Source organism: Macrobrachium nipponense, chromosome 18 (genome assembly GCF_015104395.2).
Source record: "Macrobrachium nipponense isolate FS-2020 chromosome 18, ASM1510439v2, whole genome shotgun sequence".
Taxonomy (NCBI): Eukaryota; Metazoa; Arthropoda; class Malacostraca; order Decapoda; family Palaemonidae; genus Macrobrachium; species Macrobrachium nipponense.
In genome coordinates, this window is record NC_087211.1 from 55,539,700 (window position 1) to 55,566,133 (window position 26,434).

The window sequence follows — 26,434 nt, forward strand, 5'->3', positions numbered from 1 at the left end:
ACCGGTCCTGGATGTGAGCGCATTGAACCGATTTGTAGAGAACACAAAGTTCTCTATGGAAACATCAAAATCGGTTCTTGCGGCTCTTCGTCCAGGAGATTGGATGGTCTCCTTAAGACTTACAAGATGCTTACTTTCATGTTCCCCTGCATCCATCATCGAAGAAATATCTCCGATTCATGATGCAGGGAAAAGTATTCCAATTCAGAGCCCTATGCTTCGGCCTGTCTACGGCCCCTCAAGTGTTCACGAGGCTAATGATGAATGTTGCGAGATGGCTACATCTAGAAGGGATAAATATATCCCTTTATCTGGACGATTGGCTAATAAGAGCAAAATCGGAACTTCAGTGCTTGAAGGACTTGGAGAAGACTTTGGATTTGACAAAATCTCTGGGACTACTCGTGAACCTCGAGAAATCACAATTGATCCCCAGACAGAACATAGTCTATCTGGGGATACAGATGGATTCTCGGGGTTTTTGGGCTTTTCCATCTCAAGAGAGAATTGCTCGAGGCTTAGAAAAAATCTCGAACTTCTTAGGGAAAGAACGGACCTCGGCGAGGGAATGGCTCAGTCTGCTGGGCACCCTTTCCTCGTTAGAGCAGTTCATTTCCCTAGGGAGATTAAATCTCAGACCTCTGCAATTTTATCTCAAACAAATGTGGAGTCAAAAGACAGGAGACTTGTCAGACTGTTTTCCCATTCAACAGGGGATAAAATCCGACCTGAAGTGGTGGTTAACCCCATTAACAAAGAACGAAGGGGTGTCCCTCTTGATTCAGAACCCTCACAGAGTGTTGTTTTCCGATGCCTCGGAAACAGGTTGGGGAGCAACACTGGGTCCAAAGGAGGTGGCAGGTACCTGGACCAAACAACAGACTACACTGCACATCAATGCGAAGGAACTCCTGGCGATTCATCTAGCCCTGGAATACTTCGAAGCGGAAGTCAGAGTAGTAGTTCAAGTCAATTCCGACAATACCACAGCTCTGGTTTACATCCGGAATCAAGGGGGCACTCACTCTTTCTCACTGAACGAAATAGCGAGAGATCTATTAACCTGGACAGAGGAACGGGGCATTATTCTGCGGACAAGGTTTGTTCAAGGAGTAAAAAACCTAAGGGCAGACAGGTTGAGCAGAAAGAACCAGGTACTCCCGACAGAGTGGATGCTCCACTCAGAAGTCTGCAGACAAATGTGGTCCCTCTGGGGAAGACCCCCAGATCGACCTGTTTGCCACGTTCCTCTCCAGGAAGATAGACAACTTCTGCTCGCTAGAAGAAGATCCCAGAGCCACGGCGATCGATGCTTTCCTCATGGATTGGTCAGGCATAGACGCCTACGCCTTTCCCCCATTCAAATTGCTGGGGGAAGTACTAAGAAAATTTGTGGCATCGGAGGGAACGAGACTAACTCTAATTGCTCCCTTCTGGCCTTCCCAAATCTGGTTCACAGAGGTACTGGGATGGACGGTGGACTTCCCTAGATCTCTACCAAACAGGACAGATCTGCTCAGACAACCCCACTTCGAGAGGTTCAACAAAAACATCCAAAGTCTCTCCCTGACTGCCTTTCGACTATCGAAAGACTGGTCAGAGCGAGAGGCTTTTCAAAGAAAGTGGCAACTGCAATTGCTAGAGCCCGCAGAGCCTCTACCTTGCGGGTCTACCAATCGAAGTGGGAAGTTTTCCGTAGATGGTGTAGGTCGAAAAAGCTGTCCTCTTCCAATACCTCTGTAACCGAAATCGCGGATTTTCTCCTCTTCTTAAGAGAAGAGTCCAAATTGGCCGTATCCACTATCAAGGGATATAAGAGCATGCTCTCAGCTGTTTTTAGAAACAGAGGGCTGAATCTTGAAAATAATAAGGATCTTCATGATCTCATCAGGTCTTTTGAGACTACGAAATTGAGATCTATTCCCCCGAGTTGGAACCTTGACGTAGTCCTAAAATTCTTGATTTCGGACAGGTTCGAGCCTCTAGATAAAATCTCATTCAGAGATCTTACTAGTAAATGCATATTCCTGTTGGCTCTCGCAACTGCTAAGAGGATCAGTGAATTGCATGCTTTGGACTCTCGGGTGGGATTTAAAAAAGACTCGGCTGTTATTTCTTTCCAGGATCTATTCCTAGCAAAGAATGAAAACCCTTCTAAACCTTGGCCTAGAAGTTTTGAAGTCAAGGGACTCTCTTCTCTGGTAGGTAGAGAGTTGCATCGGTCCCTTTGCCCAGTCAGGACCTTAAAATTCTATTTAAAAAAGAAGACACAGCTTCAGGGATGTCGACAAAGTCTTTGGTGTTCGGTAAGAAACCCCAAGAGACCTATGTCAAAGAACGCACTGGCGTTCTTTGTCAGAAATGTGATTTCCGAAGCTCACAGGAATTGCCAAGAGAACTCTTTAAAGCTGCTGAGAGTAAAAGCTCACGAAGTCCGGGCTGTTGCAACTTCCCTTTCTTTTACTAAAAATATGTCCATGAGAAACATTTTAGCAGCAACTTATTGGAGGTGCAATTCAGTATTTGCATCCCACTATTTAAAGGATGTTAGAGTAACATATACGTATAAATGTTTTTCTCTTGGACCTTATGTATCAGCAGATACTATGCTGGGAAATGGAGCAGACGCTGATCCTTAATTTTGTTTTTATGTTTTTAATAATTATTTTTAATATTGTTGTTGAGTTGTGGGTTGCTTGAAAGGATGTTCGGGGATGACTCCTTTCAATCTTAGTACTAACCCGTCAGGATCAGGTGATCGGGATTAGTGTCGTGCTCTATGATCATGCCAATAGGCAAGGTGTTTTGTCATGTTAGTGGATAGGACCCCATTGACAAAGATCCTAAGGTTCTGAAGTGTAAGTGGGTAAGACCCCTGTAACAGACCATCAAGAACTCTTAGCATGAGGTCACTACCTCGCTGAGGCTCTTGAAGCGATACAGGCTCCTAGGCAGTAGCCATGAAGTCTTTCGCTAACACAGGTAGGAATCAAGGTTTTTTAATTTTATTACCTACAACATATGTTGTTTCCTGTCTATTTCAGTAAATTAGCTGTCTCTTACCCTCCGCCAAAGGTGCCAATCAGCTAAGTATATATCTGACAGGTAAGTTGAATGCATAAAAATGTTATTGTCATGATACAATAAAGTTTTATGCATACTTACCTGGCAGATATATACGGTGTATGGCCCACCCGACCTCCCCTCAGGAGACAGGTGGAAGAGAAAATCTTTCTTAGAAAACGGGAATGATTCCTATTCCCGCCACCAGCGGCGGGGCGGTAGATCAGCTGACCTACCTGTAGAGTGTGCCGCGAAATTCGAATTTCTATCGGGGACGACGGAGTCTATAGCTAAGTATATATCTGCCAGGTAAGTATGCATAAAACTTTATTGTATCATGACAATAACATTTTGCTATATTGTGAATATGATGTAAAAAAAATCTGTGTTTCTATATAATAGTTTCCATAAATTTTCGTAGTAAAATAATTTTTTTTTTTTTTTGGGGTAACCACATGACAACTGCTCAGTTTTATTCTAACAATACATATATCTTTTTTTATGAATTTTATAGGAAATTTATTCAGCTTTCTACTGCTGTCTTTAATTTTATCTATCTTTGTTCCTTACTTAGCTGCCATACAAAACGTCAACATAAGTAGGTTGGAAAATCTGAAAATTGCACTCTGTAAAAAATGTGCAGTTTTTAATCAATTACAACTCATTAGCAAACACATTTATAGCAAAATTATTGCTACCACATGAAAGATAAAACAATTCTACACAATTTAGGTATAAAACAAACTCCCCAAACCTAATTATTATATTTTTCATAATTATTTCGTAAAAAATATCTACAATTTTTCTTAAAAATTTCACGTTCATCACATCATTTTCATTATTTCTAAGCCTTGTAAAGATGTTCTGATTGCTTTAAGAAATAATTCAATCATTTGCCAACATAATAACACTAACCAGAAGTGTATATCAGTTATAGTTCAGACGTACCGAATTTTACCAAAAAACTTTTCCATGCCCGTGTTCTTTTCGGCCCAGGGAAAAAGTCAGGTACCTTACACCCTTATATTTTCAGCCTGTGTGCAAGAGGGTTAAGAACTCGTGTGTTAGCTATGAAGGTTTTCACAGTGCAGTCCAAATTTCTCATCATTGGATAAAAACCCAGCACCTTTGATTGATACCATTAACTCATGGAAATACAAATTTGTCTTCAAATGTCATGTGTAGTACACAACTACATTACTGTTGCTGATGTATTTCATTGTAACAGCATTGTACTGTAATCTTATACATTCACAGAACCATGTGAAAAATTTATTAAACATCAAAATGAATACAGTGTACTGTACTTATCTGTGATATTGTATACCTTTGTTAATCCCCATTAGAGGCAGATAGACAAAGGTAGCATGAAATTTATACTGTCCTTGGTCTTGCTAATTGATGGTAGCATTGTAAATTTTTGGTTGCCATGGACATTTTTTTGTAATAGAGACAAGGGCCATTACCTTAGTAATAGTATAGGAATCTCCCCCACTCCCTCTGCTCCATTTTAGTTCCAGTGGTGGTGACAGTGAATATCTCTCTCTCTCTCTCTCTCTCTCTCTCTCTCTCTCTCTCTCTCTCTCTCTCTCTCTCTCTCTCTCTCTCTCTTTGTGCAGCATTTTTATTTACATTTATTTAAAGCTGCTTTGTAATACATATTACAGTCATGTAGTTTTATATATAAATACAAGGTTGTGCATTTGCACATAATTCAGAGGTATATACATTGTGTTATGATAAACTATGCACTTTTAATGTGTGTTATGAACAAAAAAATATCTTTATAAACAAAATAATTTTATGGTACACATTTAAAACTGGCTGTGAGCATTCCTATCTCTTGAAATTGTAAAGAAAGGTCTTGATATCTTATTAGATAAGACTAAGGCTTCATTGTGATTTTCTTAATGCTGTGTTATTTAACAGATATTCCTAGCCATTGGATCAAATCAGCGAATGATTTTCGAAGTAAATCTTTAAAAGTATATAATCTTGAGAATCGGTTGTTTTTCTTTTGTAAGGAATCAAATTGATATTTTAAGCCAGACTCTTCACTGCATGTAAGAGTATTAAGCCTTATTTTTTCCCCTCAATTACAGGACAATGAAATGCCCGTGTGCTCGAGCAGGTGTACTATGTCGTGTTGGCCAAGCCTGTTTATGCAAAAATTGTGACAATCCTCTTAATATACTGCATCAGTATGAACTGGATGTACTTCTTGCCCGTGTAGATGAGTGTCTTATGCAGAATCTGTATAGCTATGAAGTAAGTATCATGGTGCATATCTTTACTCTGAACTTTTATGGGAATCTTTTGTGAAGAATATATAAAGTGGTAGTACTATACTTCATTTCAGCATAAACCTATTATGTACAGTTAAACCTCACTCTAACAGACCCAGAGCCAATGGACATCAGATTTAACAGATAAAATCCGGCCAATGGTAGTGGTTGCTGTTATATATGTTCACTCGCACACTAACCTCATCATTGGTGTGAAATTGGAACTTACCATATTATTTCTGTGTTTAAGACAACCTTTTGATACGACAAGGTAGACAAATTATGGCAAATTTTCTTAGATTTATCCCATATCTCTATTATAAAATGACTGCTAAATTCCAAAACCACCTGTGTATAGGCTAGCTTTTGCAACAACAAGTTTCTGATTAAATATTGGTCATGTAATGATGATGTTATGAAAATGCTGTTTTATTTACTGTATCCTTAGAAACTTAAACTAAAAAACAAAGACGATTCTATTATCACATTTTTCCTAAACACGTCTCCTAAAAGGGATACATACTTGTTTTGTTTACTTCTTTCGCCAATCACAAACCCCTAACGATATGATAAGTTTTTAACAGTTACCGTATACAGGCAGTCCCCGGCTTACGACGGTCTTGGCTTACGACATTCGGAGGTTATGACGCTTTTCAATTATATTCATCAGACATTATTTCCAGGGTTACGACTCATGTTCCAGGGTTACGACGCCTACAACGCTCATCTGGCAGATGAAATATGACACCAAAAATGAAAAATAATCAATATTTGAAGGTTTTTTTTAATGAAAAATGCCATAAGAATGCAGTTTGCATAGTTTTCAATGCTCCCAAAGCATTAAAAGTAAGGTTTTCTTAGGATTTTTGACGATGTTCCGGCTTACGACGAGTTTCGGCTTACGACGTGTCTCAAGAACGGAACCCCCGTCGTAACCCGGGGACTGCCTGTATACTCATGTAATATTTAAATCCATATAATGTTCGAGCCCAGTTTTTGTCTGCATATACCATTAGGATTTTAGCATATATCCCATGTAATGTTTGAGTTTTGATTCTGGCAATAAACCTAGGTTACATTTATATATATTTGGAGTCAAAACATGATATGTAGTAGCCTAAGCATGAGTCTGTTAAAGGGAGGTTGTACTGTACATTATATTGGACTTTTTGGGCAGTCTCATTGTTGACGATTATGTCATTGTGCATACAGCTAGCAACTTCTTTGTTTATTTTTGTCACTTTTGCTCCTATTATGCCTTACAATATGATTGCCCATGTTGGCACAAATGGAAATAATGATGCCAGAAAAGTAGCCAAAGTGACAATAACTATGACCAAATATAATATAACAATCCCAATCAGTGATTATTTAAATAATGATGTGTACAACTCATCATTCCATCATTCAATAAATGGCTGTTTATGGAATAATCAAGCTGATAAATCCCATGTTTGGATAATAGTATTCATCAATCCAAAAAGTTTGCCACACTGAAGTTATTTTATCTCATATTTGAATTAGTTACACTCGTTTTATGTATTGACACTTAATGAATAGCCTACTTTATGCAGATTGTAGGTCAACACTAACAGTGATAGATGTCTTATGTGAGTGTCAAGACTTGAACCAATGTTTAGTAATGAATCAGCAATGAAAATTTTGTGAAATTCTTCATGGTTTTCAGTATACAGAAACAGTTTTTAAGAAATGCAAGTTATCAGATAAAGTGCCTTTATTAAGAATAAACCTTTAAGGCCAGCTTTATGTGAGTTAGGTTTGTTCCTACGCAATATACAAACCCTTGGTCCTTTACTAATGGAATTACATAAGGCATACCCTGGGCACAGCCGCTGAATTCTTTAACAAGGTGGTTAGGTAGTTAACTACCTGTCCGGTCGTTGGCAGTCCCTCCGACTGGATCTAAACATTCCAATTTGCTTTAGGCCGTTGTTGCGAATAGACGTCTGCTCCACTGCTCTCTGCCCAACTGTACTGCTGTTTTTTTTTTTAAATCTCGATGGGGATTTTTCTTTGTTATTTCTTATTATAAGTTATGATTGTTGTTGTGATGATGTGTTTGTGATATACTGAACCATGCAAACCCATGAATTACAACTTCTTTATAAGTTATGATCGTTGTTGTGATATTGTGTTTATGATATACTGAATCATGCAAACCCATGAATTGCAACAGCCTTGTACCCTGCCCCTGGGCACTGCCCCAGGATAGAGGGTAGGAGGTGTGGCAAAATCACTGCCTTGATAGATCGATCTTCATGCCCTTTGCCCATCATGCCAGGGGCATTAGTGTAACATTTTTTTGGGGTGCGGAGTGCTCTGTTTGGTCTATGACACAGTGAGGGAAGCTTCTCGGGAGGAGGAATACGTTGGAAGACCTGTGATGAGGGTAAGATACCTCCCACCATATCGAGGTACTAACCTCCTCTTCCTTTGTAGTATTTACCGCTCTTCTGGCAATCATCCTGTACTTGGTGTTACCCCTCCAGGAGGAGCTTCATGTTCTACTTCCCCCTCTGACGAGTCAGAGGGGGAAGAAGGGGGGAAGAATGGCTGTGATCCCAGACCTGGGGATCATTCCTTTAGGGGCCTCCCCTCGCTCCGAAGTATATCTACGCATGAGGGGTGAACCCCCTTTATTAATTTCTGAACTTTTTACTCAAACAAGTGAGGTGTCAATAGAGGTGCCTGCAGTGCACCTGGTCTGGTCTTGTCACTCGACGAGTGTATCGCGCATGGTAGTAATGGGGACCAGACCACTTCTACAGCCTATCACTTGCTATTTCCTGTCCCTGCTGTGCCTCCCCTCTTGGTTATGATGGAGGCATTACTACCTGTCCCAAGGCCTCCGGACGTTCCCACTTGTTCTTGCCTCTGTACCTACACCTGCTCCTGCTCCCATCCCTGGACCTGCCCATGTACCAGCCCCTGGACCTGGTGAGTCATCTGCCTATCCTTGGGTTACCCTTACAACTCTACTGCGGAAGCTGTTGAAGAGAAAGGCGAAGAAGATGAAGAATCCAAGGAGTGCTGTCATCTTCAACTTTGTCCCCGTCATCATCATCATCGCCTGCCGCCTCCTCACCTCTCCCTTCGGAAGCTTCACGGCATTCGAAGGGGAAGGTACCTTCTCTGCCCCCAAAGAAGTCTCGTTTCAAGACTTCTAAGGATCTGCCTCCTCCCTTCGGGGAGGAAGCAGTTGGCTCTATCACTGGCTCTCCTCCTTCTTCGGAAGTGGGGCCCTGAGAAGCTGTTCCCAGGGACCAGGGTCTCGGGAGCCACTGGTGCTTGAACCAAGGTTCATTCTTCAGCCTCTCTTCTCTTCCCAAGGCCACTGCTCGAGGGACAGGGACCGTGTCGGAATCTTGTTCACAAGAATCTTCGAATGTATGACCACCAAAAGGAGGACATACATCCACAGTCTAGGAAGGTGAGTTTCCTCACCATGGCAGTGGCACGGGACAAGAGTAGGAACCGAGCCATGGCTTGGACCCACGTGTGAAGACCAAGCTTAGTTCTTCTTCAGGAGCCAGGATTGATGTCGCTGTTCTTTGGAGCAAGCTATCTGGAGAAGCTAAGAGGAGGTCCCCTTACAGCCCTATTCATGCGAGTTTTTCGACCTCAAAGAGGGCTGGGGTGTGTCGTGAGAACAATGCGCGGCCCGTGCTAGCAGTGCTGCTACTGGCAGAGGTGTTGCTCCCACCAGTGCTGCTACAACACAGCGAGTACCGCTGCATTTTTCTTGGGGAAAGTGTTTCGTTTAGGCGATTGCATTTTCCTAGACCCACACCCGTCACCATTGGTGGAAGGGCGGGGCTCACTCCCCCAGAAGCAGCACTGCTAGGAGAAGTGAGAGCATCCGATCCTCCCCTCCTATTCCCTCTACTTCCTCAGACTACACCGGGAAGGGTAAGGTGCATAGTACGAATCCTTTGGAGTGCGCTCCTCAGGATTCAATCTCGGGGCCTCTGTTCCTGTAGGGGTTTTAGGACCCCACCAGTCATACGCCCGTGTTGTTGAGGAAGGATCTAAGGGATCTGGTGAAGTTCTTTCTCAGGGAGAGTTGATCGGGAGGAACAGTTTCTCGAAGGACTCGAAGGTCCACTACCCAGAGTTGGACACCCCTAAGATTCAGAGGACTTTTTCAGAGATCACAATGCTGATACGTCAGCATAACGATCTCGGGGGGGGGGGGGGGGGGGGGGGGGGGGGGGGGGGGGGGGGGGGGGGGGGGGGGGGGGGGGGGGGGGGGGGGGGGGGGGGGGGGGGGGGGGGGGGGGGGGGGGGGGGGGGGGGGGGGGGGGGGGGGGGGGTGGGGGGGCAAACAACCACGGCCTCTTCTACTGACTTGAAGCCTTGTGGGGATCCAAGATGGAAACCAAGGTCTTGACGGGGCTGCCGTGGTTGGCCTGGCCAAAAATGTATTGGAACAGGTGAATGACCTTGTCCCTGGACAAGAGAATTCACTCAAGTCCAATTATTAGGCCAAGCTACTTCCCCCTCCTCTACCTGTCAGAGGCATAAAGTCGGTGCACGGTCTAACCAGACGGAGCAGCGCTGCTACTAGCAGGGGCACTGCTCCCACAAGCACTGCTGCTAGCAGAGGTGCTGCTTCCATCAGCGCTGCCACTAGCAAGGGCACTGCTACCATGCTACCAGCACTGCTACATCCAGTGCTGCTGCCAGTCCTCCTAACACACACACTCGGAGAAGCCTCTATCAACAACCAGGTAACCTGAACTTGGTTTACCTGGGGCCTGGTCTGTCGCTGCATCACCTGACAAGTGAGAGAATCTCTCTTGACTGGAACCAGCGACACTGGAGACTACCGAAATGGTAGCTTTTCAGGCAGTCTCCTGGATAGACTTGTGATCTTTCACAGTGACTAGAGTTGCTGCTTCCTCTGGGGCCATTGTCCCAGAGGAAGACTCTGCGTTCAGGAGACTGTACCTATCTGGAGGTAGAGCTTTCCTACATGGCACCAGCCAGCTACATGTGAACAACTTGGCCCGGAGTCGGTACTGGCTTTTATGAACGGACCCCTAATGGATTTACCTCTCTTTTATCAAGAACAGGTGGATGCTACGATAATCAAGCACAAGGCTCTCTCTTGCTGGCTCTCCTGCTTCTTCGGAAGTGGGAACCGAGACGCTGTCCCTAGGGACCAGGGTCTAGGGGGCCCCTGGAGATCAAACCTAGGTTCGTTCTCCAACCTTTGCTCCCAAGGATGCCATGCTCAAAGGACAGGGACCGTGTCAGAATCTCGTTCGCGAGCATCTCCAAATGTTTGAACCACCGAAGGGGGGATGTACATCCACAATCAAGGAAGGGAGTCTCTCCTCACCATGGCAGTGACGGTGCGAGAGCAAGGGCCGAGCTGTGGCTTGGACCCACCAGTGAAAACCAAGTTTGGTTCTTCTACAGGGGCCAAGGTCAATGTCACTGTTCCTCTGAGCAAGACACCTGGTGAATAACAGGAGGTCACCTGTCCGGCCCACTTTACTCAAGGTTTTGGCTTCGAAGAGGGCTGGAATGTTTCGTGAAGATGATACATGTCCTCGCTAAGCTATAGCAGCATCGCTGGAGGCCACGGCTCTGGTAGCCACGTCGCTGCTAGCCATGTCGCTGCTATAGCAAGGCGAGAACCGTACGTGTACATCAGGAAAGCACCTCGCCAAGGTGATTGTGCTCTCCTAGACCCACGTCCTTTCTGTCACTGTTGGTTGACACAAGGACGAGGCTCAACCCCCCCTGACAGCAGTACTGTTAGAGGGAATGAGAGCATCCAATCCTCTTCTCATATTCCCTCTACTTCCTCGAGCTACAATAGAAGTACAAGAAGACACTCGGCATAGATGCTGTAGAAGTTGTGTCGGACTGGTCCCCAGGATGCTACAGCTTGGAGAAGACCTCTGAGGGATAGAGATCAGTCATAGACTTTTCTCCCCTGAACAGTTTCTTAGCCAGACTTGGTTTAAGATAGACAACATGAACAATGTTTGCCTCTTAACAGGGAGAACAACTTCATGCCGATGGTGGACTTGAAAGATGCGTATTTCCATATACCCATCTACAAATCTTACCACAAGTACCTCCACTTCATCCTCGCAGAGACGGTCTACCAGTTCAGAACACTGTTTCAGACTCTCGACCGCTCCCTAGGTGTTCACGAGAGTGTTCAACTTGGTCTCAGCTTGGGCACATTTGCACGGGATATGTCTTTTAAGGTATCTCGACAATTGGCTGGTCCTAGTGAACTCCCGTTCGTGGTTTTTACAGGACAGGAATCGACTATTGAGTTTTACTGGGATCTGAAAGACCCGGATAAATTGTGAGAAGTCCGATTTAGAGCCAAGCAGAGGACATGGTAGTACCTTTGCATGCTAATAGACAAGAGTTCCCCTCGAACTCTAGTACCAGCATGTTCAGGTAGGCAGTGAGTCTGTTCCTGTCTCAACAGGAACAGCCTGCTTGGCTCTGGTTCATTGTGATACATCACCTGTTGTCCCTGAAGAATGGGATGCATTGACCGAGGATGAGATGCACCCTGAGAGCAGTTGCAGACTGCAGAGGTGCGAGAACTTCACGACAAACATCAACGACCTAAAACTCAAGGCAGCCTTCCTGGTTGTCCAAAAGTTTTGGGAACGTGTGATAGGACTCCGTGGCGTTGATGGACTCCGTGGCGTTGATGATCGACACTACAGTAGTGGCACATGTCAACAAGCAAGGGAGACATACCTCTCTCAAGCTTCATCTTGACAGTGCAGGTGATAGAATGGGCAACAATACAGTTGATAGAGCGGTCAACCAGATGCATTCCAGAAAAGAGAAATGCAATGGCAGACAAGCTCAGCCGCCAGAATCAGGTGGTAGGGACCGAACAGTCTTTTCACCAAGACGTGGCAGAAAGCATGTTCAGCTTTTGGGGGCGTCCAGTCATAGACTTGATCGCCACCCAGCTCAACAGAAAGCTAAAGACCTTCTCTTCCATTGTTCCGGACCCAAAGGCAGCTACAGAGGACGCGCTCCAATGTTGGTGGGACATCCTTGAAGTTTATGCCTTTCCCCCATTGTTTCCTGATTCGAGCAGGGATCGGCACGCTGATCACCCCGAATCTTTGGAGGACTCTGGTGGCATTTGATTCCCGATCTTCTGGCTCTTCTCTCTGAGACACCGAGAGAGATTCCCCCATGGCAGAACTGCAGTGCCAGCCACAGGCCAAACGGTACCTTGTCTTCCCTGTGTCTCCACAGCTGGGCAATATCCGTCATCTCTTGCAAGTGAGACTATTTCTCGCTGAGCAAGCAGAGATGGCAAGCAGAGATGGCAGGTTGCCTCACACAGCCCTCTGCAGGATACTGAGGGTTGGTGTCGTAGACAGGGTATCTCTCCGTTCAGAGCCACTCTTCAAAAGGTTGTGGATTTCATCCTCTCCCTTCCTTCAAGAAGCTCTCTCCCATCTCAGCTGTAAGACTAAAGAGCTGTGCTGGACTTAGTCTTGAAGCTGAAGGGTATTGTGTTACGGCCTCTGAGAGAGGTCCGCTTCAGGTTCGATATGAAATAAATAAAAAAAAAATATTTCAACACCAACAGTTGATCCTGGTGATACGAATATAGAAAGAAACACTAACACAAAAAAGGTTTATTTACAAGCTTACTAACAAAGGTAAATGCAGAATGGTATCTCCTAATTACATAAAAAAACAGAATCTTACACTGCATTAACTGGGGGAACAGCGAGGTAATTCAAATACTTGCGGGCAGGTTTAGTGACTCGAGAGCGGCAATTGCAGACGTCCTCTTGACTCTATTGCAGAAAATACTCTTGATACTTGAAAGGCAGGAACTCCCCAAAAACTCTAGGACATTTTCTTCTCTGAAGTCTTCTCAATGTCGAGATAACTCGGTCGTCCACTCCTGAAGATGGCTTGACCAAAATCCAACCAACTCTTGAGCAACTTTCTAATGTCTTATCGCTTGGCGATAGACTTTTTGTTTTTTCCTTACGCTGTTATCGTAAGTAATGTTTGGTTCCTCTCATCTCCCATGGATATCTTAGTAGAGAGGTTCGTTTCTTGTCTAGAGGAGATGATTCAAACAGGCTAGTTGAACAAGTTAACAACTTTATTCTGTAACTCCATACTAGGAGATGCAGCTCGGTCGGACGACCGATATGTTTGACTCTTGGCGTGGAACTGCCATTCTAAAGCATCGCGTCGATAGCGGAACATTAGCTATCTCAGCAATTCATATAAAAACACATACGTAGTTCGCCGGCTCGGAAGTTACAAGTTTCCGGCGTAGGTTAACAGGTCAACCGCTTCCCATGGAAGTTGTTGTGCAAAGTTATCATAACATAAAAAATGTTGACAAAGCTTAGAGCTAGATCAGGCTACTGCAGACAGTGCATAGCGTAATCTAAGGTCTGCTTTGGTCACGTAGAACCCTCCTAATGCCATGACCCCAGGTCACTGGTTTATATATATAATGTAATTCTTACATTAGGCTCGGTCTGCTACCTATTCAAGCCTTGAATAACAAAAAAAATTACTTTAAACATTGTTCATAGGAGCGTGCTCGTAACATACTAAGTGATTAAATGCACAAAAAAGGTTCTGTTACATACCCTTGTTGACATATTCATAAACAAAGATAAATGCATGGAAAATATAGATCCATGTTTGGTAATAATAATGATTATGTACCCAAAAATAATAAAATGGTAAAAATCAAAACATGTATACATGATTAATATGATAACAGGTAACCTGATTAAGAATAATGGTTACTAAATAATGATTATAGCATGATCATGGATAATAGTTAAAGAGTACTTGTCACTCTTTATAATAGATAAATATAATTGTATAATAGTATAACAATGTAATTCTGCAGAAATTCAATATATAGGGCTGATATGTTTATTAGGTCCCGCCCGAAAATACCTTTAGGCATATATTAATGTATAATATTGGGCTATAATGATTTATTAGGTGCCCTGGAGATACTTTAACTGTTCAAATGCAAAGGCGTGAGTCTTTCTTGTCCTACATTGTTGCCAGCATACGGACCGCTTTTCACACAACAACACAATTCCAGACAATTCCCTAGGCACGAACTGAAATGGCCTCAGGTTCAGGCGGCCCTAAACGCAAAAGACTTGAGTTTAACGGGTACGTCATCCAGACGGGCAGTACGTTCCCTTGGAGATCCTTCTGTTTACGCCTCAGCCTACGCCAAGCAAAGATGTTGACGGCGATAACCAATATGCCGTCACGCTGAACACGGCTAGCAGAATGTAGTAGCGAAGATTTTCTCCACCTGCATAAGTCGATGACGCGTGGGTCATCTCAGCCAGTTGCGTCAGACGATGAGCTACTCGCGCGTTGTATGGGAGAGGTAGTGACGGGATGATCGTTGTAGCCCACGTGTAGTTCGCGAAATACGCCTTCTCACGTATATCGTGTGACCCCTCTGACGGTATAGTTTGTAGATGTCCCCGTACAACCATCGGCTGCTACGAAGATAGGGGCATGGGCGGTGGATGTGTCGGACACACGACGTCGAATCCGGCCTTATCATAACGGATCCAGGACCCATTATTCATCCTGTAATTGAATTTATTACCGTAAAAGGGATAAAGTTTCCCCAGACAACCTTCGCTTGTATGAGAGAGAGAGCCGTTTAGCACTATGTCTAACTCACATGAATCCGTTGATATAGGATAGAATTCAAAAGAGTCAGCTGTACAAATTTTATTATTCATGGCTTCTGAACAGTGAGTGAGTTTATCTAAGTCTTTAATGACTGTAAATGATTTCTTATCAGAAGAAATCAGTACATGCCCGGTTAAATTGGATATTACTGGATTTGAGTTATTCGTCATAAAAGTAGGAAACGGTGCTATTTTGTATGATTGCCAAGCATCGGAAGAATCAAAAGGAATCGTGATCATAATTCTATAATTTTCTACGCTGACTGATATTAGGCTATAATAGAATTCTACTCTATGGGCATCCAATAAAGGAATATAACCTAGCTTCTCCCGTCCGTTTTCTAAAGTTAACGTCCGATCTTTAATAGGCATGAGGTGAGGCGATAACACACCCTTTGTGGCTAACGTAATTGCTTCTACGTAATCCTTTGACTTTTCAATAAAATGTGATATTTTCACACGGATATGATCTATTTTCGAACTATAGTAAGCTAAAGTAGCCAACAAATGTTGAACTTCCATGACCTGATCGATATTATTTGAATGTTCATTAACGATATTCATTATTGATTGATCGAAGATAACTGGTGCGAAGTTCTGATAAGGCCAGTTCCGTTTTGTGTTGCAAAAAACTCAATTCTTTTATTTGATTATTTATCTGAGGCGATTTGAGATTCCTAAGCCTAGATTCGCAACTGATCCTAAAATGTTTAGTCCAGCTAGAATAAGCGGGTTGCGACGCTCAACAGTATTGTGCCGCACAGACCACATCAGCAGGTCACGAGCGAGTTCTTCTGCCTCGGCGGTTTTATTTTGTATGTCATAAGACAACATTTCCGCGACGCTTAGCGTTTGAGCTAGTGAAATCTCTGAGTTAGCATGAAAATTACGTTCATGCATTTCCTTAAGGGAAATACCAAAACCTCATCAGGTCATTCTTTAAGTTAAGGACGTCATCTTCAGGTAAGAAAATGGCATGCATATCTACCTCGATAACAATATTACTTGACACGATGAATACATCATCGATTCTCTTCGATAATCGAGCCATGATTAAATTCTATGTCTTTAGTCCTAGCACTCTTTCCATACAACAAAGATGTCTGAATACACAATATCACTCCTAACAATAACAGATCATTTTTGAAAACCTGCAATGAGTAAAACAAGATGTAATAACTCGCGTAAAAGAATAGGTTTACATACAATATGATTAATAGATATATATTATATAATTTATTATACAAGTTTCATAAATACAACCATTTTTTCCCTCACTCCATCTACCTTTCTTTAGATTCTGATATGTGCCAATGGGACTAATTCTCACATCAGTGGGTTTGGATACATTTTGAACCCTAACTCTATTGGCCGTTAAATTTTCTAAAATGTTAAACGGGCCTTCAAACTTAGGTGTCAGTTTATAGTTCAAACCTTTACGTACGTATACTTGTATGTATACCTGATCGCCCACGGCATATGTTCTAGTTGGCTTAGCTATTTTATCATGATTTTTTTCATTATTATCTGTGCTTCTTCTAAATTCTTACGAATTATATTATATCGACTTATGCTTGCATCCATAACATCCTTTAGAGGATTTGATAAATTAGTTGTAGGCTTTAAGATGTGGAAAGGCGTTCGGGCCGGCCGGGATACCGTACAGTGCCTCGTGCGGTGTCATTTTAATAGACACGTGGTACGAGTGATTAAGTGTGCTTAGTACCGCAGGTTATGGCAAGTGCCCAGTTGGGATCTGCCCCCCCTAAGGTGACCCTTAAATGTTTAAAACCTTACGATTTGCCCTTTCCACTAGCCCATTAGACTCTGGGTGATAGATCATGGTATTGACTTTCTTTATACTAAGGAATTCGCACAAGGAGTTAAGGAAATGATTATTGAACTCCCCGCCCGAGTCTGAGATAATGATGTGTGGAATTCCATGTTTACAAATGTAGCACTCGTAAAACTTCCTAGCGCACTCGACCGCGGCTTTTTGTTTTAAGCGCTATGAGTTCTGTATATCGAGTCAAAGCGTCTATAATTACTAGGAGGTGTCTTATTTCCTCTGTCTGACTCGTAAAATCCTGTTAATAAATCTAAATGTTACTCTTTCAAAGGGTTGATTTGGCACGGGGTAAGCCCCTAGGCTGACAGGTGTCTTCGTGTGCCCTTTGTATTCTTGACAAGTGCGACAATTTGCTATGTGCTTTTTTATATCTCTAAGCATCGTATGCCAATAAAATAAGGATTTGGCTTCCTGTGACATTAAGGTATAACCCGGGTGTCCGTGCAGTGGATTTTCATGCAACCACTTAAGACAGTGGTATGAGTGAGATAGGCACCACCACCTGGTTGTTATTCAACTGCGGTGTGTTGCGGGTTTTCCTCGTCACGGATCTACACAGGATATTTTCCTGTAGGATATAATTCTGCTGCTTATACTTTAGGTATTCTTTTTCCTTCGGATTTCCGTTTAAACGCAATGATGATTTTTCTATTTGCGGATCTTTTCTTTGTTCCGTCTGTAATAGTTCAGCACTCCAGCCCAAATCTTCCTGTTCGGATATAGTTTTAACAACGGGCATGGAGGTTTGAGATATCTATTAATTCAGCTAATGGCTCGGTACAAGAGGAAGAGGGGTGCGTGATAATGCGTCAGCAATGATATTTGCTTTCCCAGGTAAATACCCGATCCTCGCGCCAAAGTCCTGAATGATCATGTGCCACCGAGTTCGCTTGGGGCTGTGACTAAAGCCTTTAAAGAAGTCGGTTAGGGGCTTATGATCAGTGAGAACCTTGACGGGATAACCGTAGATATGAATTTAAAGTGCACGAGTGAATTAACAATAGCGAGCCCTTCCTTGTCTATTACTGCATATTTACTTTCGGAAGGTCTCAGGTTTACGTGAATAAAAAGCTATAGGGAAAAACTGTCTATCATATGTTGAAGCAATACCCCACCTACTCCTAGGTCTGAGGCGTCTGTTGCTATGAAAAATTCCTTATGGAAGTCAGGAAATTTCAAGATAGGAGAACTACACAGTTCATCTTTCAATTTATCGAACGCCTGTTGATGAATTTCAGACCATACGAAATCTACGCCCTTTTTTATAAGATCGGTTAGGGGAGCGGCTATGATGGAGTAGTTCCTAATGAACCTCCTATAATATCCGCTACACCCTAAAAATTGCTGTATTCCCTGACGTTAGTAGGTATCGGAAAGTTACGGATAGCCGACACCTTATCGTGGACGACTTTAAGACCCTTCACTAGAAACCGTGAAAACCTAGATAGACTATTCTGTTTTAAAAAATTCACACTTACTTATCTTTACCCTTAAATTATGCTGCCTTAACCTTTGTAACACTAACTCCAACTTACGTAAATGCTCCTCTAATGTGTTGGAAAAGATTACTAAGTCATCCATGTAGGCATGTAAGATATCTCCCAACAAGTCTCCAAACACGACGTTTATCATACGAGTAAAAGTTATAGGAGCACAACGTAAACCAAAAGGCATACGCAAAAATCATAATGTCCCCTGGCTGTGCTGAAGGCAGTGTATGGGATACTTTCTTGTTCCATCGGAATCTGATGAAATCCTTTTAGTAAGTCTAGGCTTGTGAAATATTTATTCTGGCCTAGTAAAGATAGGTATCATCGGTACATGGTACTGGGAATCTGTCAGGGATTGTTTCTTCGTTTAAACGACGAAAATCTACGCATATCCGCCAAGTTCGATCTTTTTTCGGTACTACTATTAACGGAAAATTATAAGGGCTGTTTGATTTCCTAATGACTCCTTCCTTTAACATTTTACCTACTTCCTCTGTTATCTCATTCTGAAATTTCATAGGAAGTCGGTACGAAGGTACATAGATTACTTTGTTCTGTTTGTCCTTGAGCCTGATTTGATGCTCTATGACATCCGTTTTTCCTAAAGTTCCATTCGTAGTGGAAAAAACATCATGATATTTAGTTAACAGATTCAAAAATTTCTGCTGAATTTCTTCTTCTTGAATATCTTATTGATTTTGTTCTTTATAGATTGCAAAAGGGTTCATCCGCGACTGATTGAGCGTGATTTATCTCAGCTACGGTAAGAATGCGATGTTTATAAACTTCGGCATCCAAGATATGTTGATTTTTGTGGATTACTAAAGTGGTATTCAAATGATTACAGACTTCGATATTACATTGCTGTTGTGAGCCGACTGTATAAACGGCTTGTGTGACGGATAATCCGTGTGTTTTCAGAGTTTCGGAAAGGGATTAATGTTTCAGATCCTGGCAAGGTTCTTTTTACACGCACTAATATATTTGAAGTTACGTTAGGTTCGATTTAGGGTTTGCGTGCAAGCTGATATTACGGGTGAGCGAGAGTTCTGTTGGGTTGCCTGTATTATTTCTTGTTCATGAGACAGGTGATTGGTTCCGTAGTGTAAGTGACAACTCTGTCTGTCTCTTTATTTATCTAAAACAGATTTTAGGGTATTAGAAGACCTATAGAATTTCCCTTTGATATACACGCCGTGTTTTGCAGGTGCTAAGATAATATTTTGAGTGCCCATAGACGGGTATCCGATAATTACTGCGGGATACATATGAATGTTTTGTACAACGACAAAGGTATCGGCTAACGTGCGCTTACCGACCTTATACTGTACATGAGTTACGCCCACAACATTTAATTCATTATTCCCAATGCCTGAGAGCCTTATTCCGGACTTTTCTATAGGGAAATTTGAAAGAGTAAATGATGAGTCCTTAAATCCATTATATTACGTGGACTACCAGAATCAAAGAACAAAGTGAATGACTTATGGTCCAAAATTTACTGCATGTAAGGTTGGTCGCAACTCGTTTTGACTAATAATTGCATGAATTTGTTGCAAATCTACGGGAACCTGCACAGATTTTTTTTGATTCGGCCGTGTGTTTCATAGGAAAATCAATTGTCTCACAATGATCTGATAAATGATTAAAACTGATTATTTGATACAAAAGATGTTGATATTGATGACCCAACATCGCCCTCTCCCCCCTTGGAGTGAACTACGTGGTATTTGTTTTGTTTATCACACCCGAAAATTCGCTTGCCCTTGCGAGTTCTGGCTAGACGGCCCAGGAACAGAGGTACCTGAAGCACGATTTGTTTGTTTCTGCTGTTGTGCAGAATTTCCGTTTGGTTGTTTCTTCTTATAGTACTGAGGACCCTTCTTTTTATTTTGCACTAGCAACTGTTGCGTGTTTGTAGCGTTTGGCTGTTGATTCCTCGAGTAGCAACGGTTATATGAATGAGTTGAACTATTGTGTATTGAACAAAAACGCGTCCGACAGTCTGAAATCATGTGACCTGGTCGTTTACAGTTATAACAAACCATCCCTGCAACTTGATTATTATTAGTACCACATTTACTTGTTGTGGCTTGTTCTCATTTTTTGCAAAAACTTGAATGAGCGAAGGAGGTCTAGGTCGGTACATTTAGACATGTGTTTTTTGATTTGTTTATACACATCTAATTCCGTACTGTCGGGCTGCAATTTTTTTATCAAAACACCGTACTAACGCTTCAGGCAACATTACAGTGATAGACGTAAGGTAGATCAAACGGATAAAATCTTTCACTTTGATGTTAGCACCCGCAACCACCCGGAGTTACATAAACTATCCTGATATTCATTAGAGCCGGTCGGCAATTAGCGCCGCCCCGCTCGACAACATTGAGCTGAGTCATGGAGGCTTGGTTAAGGATATTCTCAATGCCAATACTACATCTAAAGCCTCTTCACCCCCATACACGGCACGTAACCTATTTTTGAACTCGTCCCATGTAAGCGCTTCTTGGCAAAGAAACCCCCCTTAGATACGCACTTGCGTCGCCTTTAGCGAAGTCTACGAAGCTCTTGGCCTCCTGTAATTGTACTGCTGGGTCTGTGATGCTTTTTGCATTTAAATGAGCGTCTACAGATGAGATCCATGCCTCAACATTTTGAGGCAGGAACCCATTGACCCGACCTTGAAAAGGGACGATCGCTGACCTCGCGCTAACGAGAGTCACCACGTTGGGGTTGCCAGCCGGAGTGGTTGCCATTTCGGCTTTCACGTTTTTCTTATCACTTCTATTCCTTGCAATCCTATCAAAATATCTATAAGAGTACACCTCGACCACTACGTAAACGCATAAGCAATGTACTTTATAAAGTGTGTTATAAAATAGGAAAATCCCCCAAAAGATACAAAAATACAGATAATATGATAAAATATTATACGGAGAATTCCTGCAAGAAATGGTTTAATGACAACGAGAAAAGGAAAAAAAAAAAATTTTAATCTGCGGGGCGAGAACCTCGTAGTTGAAGATAGGTTCTGTAATGAAGGAAGATTAATATGGCGAACAACTCACCCCCCAGAATACTGGACGATCGACTCTTGATGAACAACACTTCACTGAGGAAAAGACCTGAATAGACTAAAAATGGTAGCTTAGCTCCAGATTATATGCGAAGGATTGTGAACATGGGATGACGTCACAGTTCCTGTCCACGTCTCGCGTCGGAAGTCGTGATGACGTCACGGCCTTCTCTCGGTGCACGATGCGCGGTTAGAGTCCAAGATTGATGACGTCACAGCCTCCGTCCTTTGCACTACTGCGTATAGCTGTCCACTCTGGCGTCCTTGCTCGTGAACGTGATGTTCCCTGTGTTTGTTTTCTTTCTTTCCGTTGATGTTCGATGCCGCCCTCGTCCGGTGTAGATTCTCGAAGATAAGTGATAACAGTTGCTCAAACGTCAGTGTTAAATGCTTGTATTCCTCTCGATGAAGGACATAGTTGCGTTCTTCATAAACTGTTGCGTTGATTGAAGATCCCTGTTTCCTCTGTTTCGTTTGATGTTGAAGGTGGAAGTTAGTTCTTTGTAGACCTTCGGTCGGCTGATATGGGTCTTGTAATTATGATCTTCGTTTTTCCGCTTGCCACCACCTACTAATGTCTTATCGCTTGGCGATAGACTTTTTGTTTTTTCCTTACGCTGTTATCCGTAAGTAATGTTTGGTTCCTCTCATCTCCCATGGATATCTTAGTAGAGAGGTTCTTTCTTTGTTCTAGAGGAGATGATTCAAACAGGCGTAGTTGAACAAGGTTTAACACTTTATTCTGTAACTCCCATACTAGGAGATGCAGCTCGGTCGGACGAACCGATATGTTTGACTCTTGGCGTGGAACTGCCATTCTAAAGCATCGCGTCGATAGCGGAACATGAGCTATCTCAGCAATTCATATAAAAACACATACGTAGTTCGCCGGCTCGGAAGTTACAAGTTTCCGGCGTAGGTTAACAGGTCAACCGCTTCCCATGGAAGTTGTTGTGCAAAGTTATCATAAACATAAAAATGTTTGACAAGCTTAGAGCTAGATCAGGCTACTGCAGACAGTGCATAGCGTAATCTAAGGTCTGGCTTTGGTCACGTAGAAACCCTCCTAATGCCATGACCCAGGTCACTGGTTTATATATATAATGTAATTCTTACAACTTTTCTTGATCCTTCGTCGGTCCCTTTTTCTCTTATCTCTCTCGGATGATCTCTGCTGCTGCTGATCTCTCACTGATAATCTGATCTGTGGCTCTTACTGAGGATATCTTTCTGTGACTAACTGGTGTGTCTCTTTTACGATCTCTGCTTTCTCCTGCTACGACCATCGTATTTATACGGCACTCAGGGGGCGGAGCCTACGGCGAACATCACAGGCTCCCGAGATTACTAGGACTTCTTAGATGAATCTAGACGAGGGTATTGCATCAGAAATTGTGGCGTTTCTCACGTCACGACGGCGCCTGACGAGTTCCACAACACTCCTGCCGATTCTGGAACCATCATGATAACCGGCACCCCCAACACAATGCGCTAACGCCTCCTTGCTGCTGAACTTCTCAAAAATGCATTCTTCTTTCCTTTATCTTTCTTTGCTAGGAAGCAATTACCATCACATTGATATCTCATCATCTTCAAGATATCATTACTCATAGAACTTGGAGAGGTCTTGCCCACCCAGGGATCTCAGAACTCCTGAGTGGGACGTGAATCTCATGCTGCAGAGCCTGACTGCACCCCATTCGACCCCCCTTCAAGAGTACTCAGACAGGGATCTGATCCTAGAAACCATCTTTCTGCTTGCCCTGGCATCGACGAAGAGAGTTGGCAAACTACATGGTCTTTCTTATGATGTAATAGTGGATGGGAACCGGTTACACTCGACTTTGTCACAAACTTCCTACCGAAGAATCAGAATCCACTGGTTCCTGACGCCAGATTAGAGTCCTTTACAGCCCCCTCCCTGAGCAACTTCATTGATGATGATGGCTTCGAGAGACAACCAGGAAGATGTACTACTTGGGTGCTGTCAAAGACGGTACACTTCGTCCGAAGAATTCATGAGGCAGAGGCGTTGCCTCATCCCGCACATTCCATAGAACCTCTCTTTACCTTCGGGTTATTACCCACAGGTCCTGGGATGCCTTTCCTTGGGACCAGTGGTGGCTGCTCAACAAGTTGTGTAACTTACCCAGCTCCTTAACTGGACAGTATCACATCTTCATCTTACCTCATTGTACAGTGTGATTGAGCATGACTGTGGAGTGACTGGCTCCCCTTTCATCTCTTTCATCCTACTCTTTCCCTTTGGGTAGAGAGTAATGCAGACCATTACATGCTGGACCGAGCGATTGATGCAGGTAAGACACTCCTTGGAGTAATCTATCTTTTTTCTTTGATTAGTTAATAGAAGCAATATCTGCCCCTTCCCTTCACAAGGCAGAGAAGAAGGACCTGGACATAAGACAAACTCATAACTTGTATTTGCCTTAATGTTTCTGAGATAATGGTTCTTATCTTTCTCTTAATTAAGGGGAACACATATTCTCCCCCTTATGAGTAAACCCTGAAGACTGACTACGATCTTGCAGTTCTTTAACTCCAATCAAAAGTCAGAGGCTGGATTCCCTTCCTCGCTCTTAATGACCCAGAAGGAAATCTCAGGTAGGCTGAACCTCAGTCAGTTCACTGGAGATCACTCAGATTCCAGCCACCAAACAGTGAGCCTTCCTGTAGTAAAGGACGGAGGGTTTGTATATTGCACAGGAACAAATCACAATTTTTTAAAGTAAATTGCATTTTTCCTAGCTATACAAACCCAAAGTCCTTTACACTAACTACCTACCTCATGCCCCCCTCAATCTGCTACCTGGGCCAAAAGCAAATTGGAATGTTTACATCCGGTCAGAGGGACTCCAGTAGTTAGCTACCTAACCGCCTTGTTAAAGAATACCTAACCGCCTTGTTTAAGAATTCAGCGGCCTTGTCCAGGCTACGCCTTAAGTAATTTCCATAGTAAAGGACCTCAGGTTTGTATAGCCAGGAAAAATGCAATTTACGTACTTTCAAAAATTGTGATATTTTGGCTCTTATCTAGTTAAACTACTGAGTAATGATATCTGTCATTATTTTTAATAACTTTTTTTTATGGAATGTCTCATATGTGTGATACCTTCATTACTAAACAGTGAATGAGATTTTCTACCCCCTTGGTTTCAGTAAATGCATGGCTTTTGTCAGATCCTTTGGATCATTTATTAGTTCATTGTTTCCTTGACTTTCCTCAGTGTGGCATAGGTATTTTTATTTTATGGTTGTGTGCAATGTATAGCCTTATTAGTCATGTTTGCAAGTTAGGTTTTCATGAAATTTAGAACATTATGGGGTAAGTAATGTTATAGAGGCGGTCCCCGGGTTACGACGGGTCCGGCTTACGACTTTCCGAGGTTACGACGCTTTTTCTTAAATATTCATTGAAAAATCCGCCCTGGGTTACGACACTTGTTCCGAGGTTACGACGCTGACGCTTCCGACGCTCCGAGTTTATGACGCTTTTAAAAAACACATACTATGATAAGATAAGAATCCTTTATAGTTTAGCACAGTTTCTCTCTCTCTCTCTCTCTCTCTCTCTCTCTCTCTCTCTCTCTCTTTGTATTTTCCCAACGAAAATAATCACTATAATTCCTCTCTCTCTCTCTCTCTCTCTCTCTCTCTCTCTCTCTTTCTATACTACAAAGATGTATGTTTTTTAGTATGATAAATAAATGATTTACTATTTTCAAATATTAATATTAATTTATACAGCAATAATATCAATTCATTAAAGAAAATACCATAGTGAATTAGTAAGATTTTAGCTTATATTTAAAAAATTATGGAAGAATGAAGGAAATCCCAGTCTTCTTGAAGTAACTTCCAGTAACCTTTTCCGAGATCCAGGTACTAAAACTGTCAGCTATATCAAGTTCTGTGACAGCCAAAGAAGGGGGAAGCTGGGGGAGAGCTGCAGTGTTGGAATCACTGGTCCTGACATTCCCCCCCCCCCCCCCCCCCTCCCCCCTCTCTTCTCTCTCTCTCTCTCTCTCTCTCTCTCTCTCACCCCCCCCCCCCCCCCCCCCCCCCCCCCCCCCCCCCCCCCCCCCCCTCTCTCTCTCTCTCTCTCATTTACTGAGACTCAAGATTTTTTATGTACTTGTACTATTTGTTTTTAATACTTTCAAATAATAATAATAATAATAATAACTGTAATTACAAAATTCATATGTGATAGTATTTTAAAGAAATACAATACGTACTAATCTATCCATGTCACTTTTAATTAAGGTTAACTCTCTCTCTCTCTCTCTCTCTCTCTCTCTCTCTCTTTTGCCACACAAGGTAATAATGTGTCATACATAGTGGTAACTCCCTCCCTCTCTTTCGCTGGAAGCGTTATAAACAGAGTGAGGGATAAACTACTCTCTCTCTCTCTCTCTCTCTCTCTCTCTCTCTCAATTCTCTCTCTCTCTCTTTTCTTTTACCGAGATGAAAGAATTTTATGCGTGCTAGTATGTAAAATGTTTATTGATAATTTCATTATTTATAATAATAATAATAATAAAACTTAAATTACAAAATTCATAATGGTCGTATTTTAAAGAGATGAAAATGACCTTTCCATTTCACTTGTAAGGATAATTCCTCTTTCTTACTGATAGAGAGAATTTTTATGGTAGGATGCACGTGTTTATTATATTTTCAAATAATAATAATAATAATAATAATAATAATAATAATAATAATAATAATAATAATAATAATAATAATAATAGAAGTAGTAATAATACGATAACTAATTTTAAAAGAAAATCCTTCCCTTTGTCTTTTTCTGTACATTTCCCCACCTCAACTCGAGTGGACACTCAGCTTAACAATGCCATACAATGGTCAACGAATTTAATGGTTTTATGTAATTCTCTTCTCTCTCT

General features: G+C 42.4%; 1 protein-coding gene across 5 annotated transcripts in view; it reads left to right on the top strand.

Moving 5' to 3' along the window:
* Positions 1-26,434, top strand: part of LOC135197086 (uncharacterized) — a 230,264-nt gene that overhangs the window by 174,921 nt on the left and 28,909 nt on the right. For all 5 annotated transcript variants that reach the window (XM_064224039.1, XM_064224036.1, XM_064224041.1 and 2 more), the window contains one exon: positions 5,166-5,331. In XM_064224039.1, the coding sequence (XP_064080109.1) occupies positions 5,166-5,331 (166 nt within the window). The remainder of the gene's footprint in view (positions 1-5,165; positions 5,332-26,434) is intronic.